General features: G+C 47.5%; 2 protein-coding genes across 2 annotated transcripts in view; one reads left to right on the top strand and one right to left on the bottom strand.

Moving 5' to 3' along the window:
• The window catches only part of mfsd4b (major facilitator superfamily domain containing 4B), a 5,902-nt gene extending 2,889 nt beyond the window's left edge, over window positions 1–3,013 (top strand). The window contains exon 4 of the mRNA XM_035679233.1: window positions 951–3,013. Coding sequence (XP_035535126.1) covers window positions 951–2,269 — 1,319 coding nt within the window. The 3' untranslated portion in view covers window positions 2,270–3,013. The remainder of the gene's footprint in view (window positions 1–950) is intronic.
• A 120-nt stretch (window positions 3,014–3,133) lies between these two features.
• Window positions 3,134–4,268, bottom strand: part of LOC118341058 (DNA polymerase zeta catalytic subunit-like) — a gene marked incomplete in the record, with an annotated part of 68,493 nt that continues 67,358 nt past the window's right edge. Inside the window, 1 exon segment of the mRNA XM_035679232.1 lies at window positions 3,134–4,246. Coding sequence (XP_035535125.1) covers window positions 4,106–4,246 — 141 coding nt within the window.

The raw sequence follows: 4,268 nt of genomic DNA, 5'->3' as shown, positions 1-4,268 counted from the left end.
CTGCATTCCATTTAGATAAGCTAGTCTCAGGGTCGTGGTATCGCACATGCTGGCTCGCTGTTTCCTGCTTGAGAAGAAGGTCTAGAGTCGTACATTTGAGTTTGGTTACCTCAGCAAACTTTCCTGTAATTGGATCTACTGCTGCCATTCATTGTCATTTATTGTTATAGACCTAAAGTGATTCTTATGTTCTCCAATTGTAAAAATGTGTAGCCATCTTTGTATCAGTTGACACATATGTATGACTTGTGTTTACATGTACTCTTTATAGACACAAATGTCTTATCCGTTTCATGAGGCAGGTGCTTAGAAGTGGAATGAGTATCCAAAAGTAGATAGCTTGATAAATTCCCGCACACTGTCTAACTTGCAATTCAAACATTTATTTGCAACGTTTCGGTACTAGATAGACTTTCATCAGATTGCAAGTTGGACAGTGTGCAGGAATGTATCCTTTTTACCTGTACTGTTAAAGACCTAATACACAACAAGACTAATACAGAAAACCTAATAAACAAAAGTGTAGCCATTTCACACATAATAATAATAATAAAAAAAAAAGTTACTTTACTGTCCATCAGGAAAGTCTGTATATCACCAATAGTTGAGGCGGAGCAGCTAGAGGACATCAGAGGGAAGACCAGAAAACATTTTCTCCGTAAAATTTGATCCAGTTTCACTAAACTCAGTGACTGCTGTGTGTTACCAACATGCTCTGACCCCAAACCAAATTGCAGAGTGGGAATGACAGAGGCAACATTCACCCTCCTACAACTCCGTAGAGCATCAAAATGCTTTTGAAGCTGTTACTTTATGGTAGAAAGGTGGTAGTTACTTTTTATGTCCCATTGGACATTATCCTGTTAATTGAAAAAAAACAAAAGCTCCTACATGATAAATGTTAGTGATGGTTTATTCTATTATCAAAGTCTTTCTCCTGTCTCCGTCAGGTGGAAATGTCCTCATACTGAACACATGGGGCGAGCAGGCGGGCCCTCACATGCAGGCTCTGCACTTCAGCTTCGCAGCCGGGGCCTTCGTGTCTCCGATCATAGCCAAGCTGCTGTTTGGGCCCGACGGGAACAGCAGCACAGGAACCACACCCAGCAACTCTACACCTCCTGTCGCCACAGAGCAGATCACCAGAGCCCCGGACACTCACGCAATCCTCCACTGGGTTCACAGCAAGAGCAGCACCCTCAAATCCATGTGGGCCTACGTTGTGATCGGCTCTTTTGTCTTCCTCGTCTCCTTCCTCTTCTTCATCCTCTACTCTCGCAGCAGCATTTCACGGGACAAAGCCCGCACGCCTTCAGGGAAGCCCCTGGTGGCCAAACATCACATGGCTCTTGTTGTACTGCTCTTCTTCTTCTTCTTTGCCTATGTAGGTGCTGAGGTAGCATACGGCTCCTTCATCTACACCTTCGCCAAGGATCACGCTCACATGGATCAGTCCCAGGCAGCTGGACTCAACTCATTGTTCTGGGCCACATTTGCCGCCTGCAGGGGGTTGGCCATCTTCTTTGCGGCCTGCATGTACCCGGGTACCATGATCCTGCTCAGCCTGGTGGGCTCCACCGTGTCCTCTCTGCTCCTCTGCCTCTTCAGCAGGAAGAACGTGGCCCTGTGGATTTGCACCGGTCTGTACGGTGCGTCAATGGCCACCACCTTCCCAAGCGGTATCTCCTGGGTGGAGCAGTACACCACGGTGACGGGCCACACGGCAGCGACCTTTGTGGTTGGCGCAGCGCTGGGTGAGATGGTGCTGCCTGCTCTGGTAGGCTTCCTGCTCGGGAAGTTCCAGGACCAACCCCTGCTCATGTACCTGGCGCTCATCACCTCCACCTTCACCTCCATCCTCTTCCCGGTCATGTACAAGCTGGCTTCGGCCCCCAGCGGCCAGAGCAGGAAGCCCCGCGCCAGGGGCCGGCCTGACGCAGATGACAGCGAGTACCGCCAGGCACTGCTGGACTCGGGAGCTAACGAGGAGGAGGAGGAGGAAGAGGAGGAGCAGGACAACGAGGCCGATCAGTGGAACGATGCAGACTTTGAGGTCATTGAAATGGACGACACAGCGAGTCTCGTCAGTTCACCCAGCAAGGCTTCCTCTCCTCCCGACATCCCCGGCCTAACAGGAAGCTCTGCTGCCTCTAACAGCCAGGGGACAGAGCCTGCAGCTGGAGACTCTTTCTCAGACACCATCTCCCTGGTGGGAGACTCCCCCAGACGCAAACTACTGCTCTCTCTGGACAGAGAGAAGAGAGACTGAGAGCTCCTCCTGTGATTTCTAAGTGCTCCCTAAACTCTAATAGAGCCGTGCCTCTACATGTCTGTGCTCGTTTGTCTGTCCAGAACCTGAAAACTCCAATATGTATGAACACTTCTGATGATTTACTGTGCAGTGAACGCAACACTGACGACTGACCGAAACCTGTGCAGCTTGTAAACCAGTGTGTGGACTCAAAGTTTGGATTTTGCACAGACTCATCAGCATCTTTTAAAGCTCCTCCTGAATGAAGGACTGGTAGGGGCCGACACGTTTCATCTGTAGATCTGAATATGTGATTTGGAGTAGGCTTTTCACGACGGGTTCCCTTCCTGACCCAACCCTCCCCGTTTATCCGGGTTGGGCAGTTAGGAATGGACTGGCTTGTCCATCAGCATAGGCTCAGGGCCAAACTGGACTTCAGTATCTTGCTGAAGGACACTTGGACAACACGCGAACAGGAGGTGAAAACCGACGACCCTCTCTTCAACCTGAGCCACCCCTCACCTAACATTATACATCATTGATTCTCTACAGGGGGTCTGTTGGCCTGCTCCCCTCCAGTGCTCACCGTAAGCTAGAGAACAGGGCTGGTAGAATTCAGTGCCTTGCTTGAGGACACAAGAGCTGAGTGGATGACGCCCTCCTCTTTATCGCTCCACTCTGCTGCCAAATGCTGAGGTTTTAAAACTGTAATTTAATTTTGCACTACTGCAGTGATGATAGTTGTAAGATTTGAAGGGAGCTATTTTTTGTTGAACTTTTGTAAATATGAGATTTGTCATGTACTGTAATGTGTTCTGTGACTTGCAGTTCTCTAAATCACACGTGTTGTCTGAGTCATTTTTCAGTCATTGACAGGAAGCGTTTTAATACATTGACTTTTTATTATATCAATCTCAAACCTCCACCCACAGCGTGTCCATTAAAAACAAACAAAAACAACACCTCCTTCATTATTATTTTTTACATTTATACAAATACACAGGTCCTGTGTACGGCTGTATGGAGAATAGAAGATTCAATCTTGACGCGCTTTGATGACATTATTTTTTGCAGTGAAAATTGGAAACGTACACAAAACCATATATGCACATGGAAACAATAGACTCTTTTCGACATAAATTAATATCAAAATACAGTATTGCAACAGTCCCAGATTCTAAAAACTGAAATGGTTTCCAGTCCCACACTATGGAGTGTGAAGTGTCAAATCTGCCAAAGTGGACATCAATACAATCAAGGTTAAAAGGAACACGTCAAAAACAGATTTGATTGCATTCATGGCCGGAGCTTTCATTTTTTTAATGCTAATGCACAGTGAGATTATAGATGGAGCTATACAGGAACTATTTACAGAAAGACTGCAGTCGATATAAAAATGAAGAAAAGTCAATTAGTGGTTTGAATGTAGTTTGTCTTGAGATTTGAAAGGAAGTTCCTTTCAGTGACTTTAAACTGCTACAGCGCACATGAGAGACAATTCATCCTGGATTGGACTGCACTCAGTTTCATGACAGGCAGTCTGTCGCTGTGTCACCAAAAACATCAGCTAACTCAGCCCATAGCAGCTACTGGAGATGGCAGCAAACAAACATGAACACAAACACAAGCTTGAGGAAGGGGGAAGGAGGGGGGGACGCTCCCCACAGGAGGCTCAAACCAGAGTCTGCACACGCAGAGAAATACTTAACAGTTACAAGACGAATGAAAACCCAACAGGGTTCAATCAAAGCACCATTTAAACTATTACAACTGAATGGACAATGAAACACTGGGGGTGGGAGGGGGCAGCGATTAGCACCAAATCAGTGGAGAGCTCCGGGGTTCACGAGCCAATCAGAACTGCTCCAGCAGCTGTCGGAGGTACGGGGCCTTGGAGAGCTGTCTGGTGACCCGAGACAGCTTGTAGAGGACGGGACAGTCCAGAGACACACAGGGCACGTGCCGCTCTGCACAGCCGCTACAGTTCCTACAGATCTGGTGACACACACACACACAC

Source organism: Morone saxatilis, unplaced genomic scaffold, assembly GCF_004916995.1.
Source record: "Morone saxatilis isolate NCDOM2014 unplaced genomic scaffold, NCSU_SB_2.0 Contig7, whole genome shotgun sequence".
In the NCBI taxonomy this organism is placed as follows: Eukaryota; Metazoa; Chordata; class Actinopteri; family Moronidae; genus Morone; species Morone saxatilis.
The sequence above is the reverse complement of the archived record's forward strand: the minus strand, read 5'-3'. Positions and strand labels throughout refer to the sequence as shown.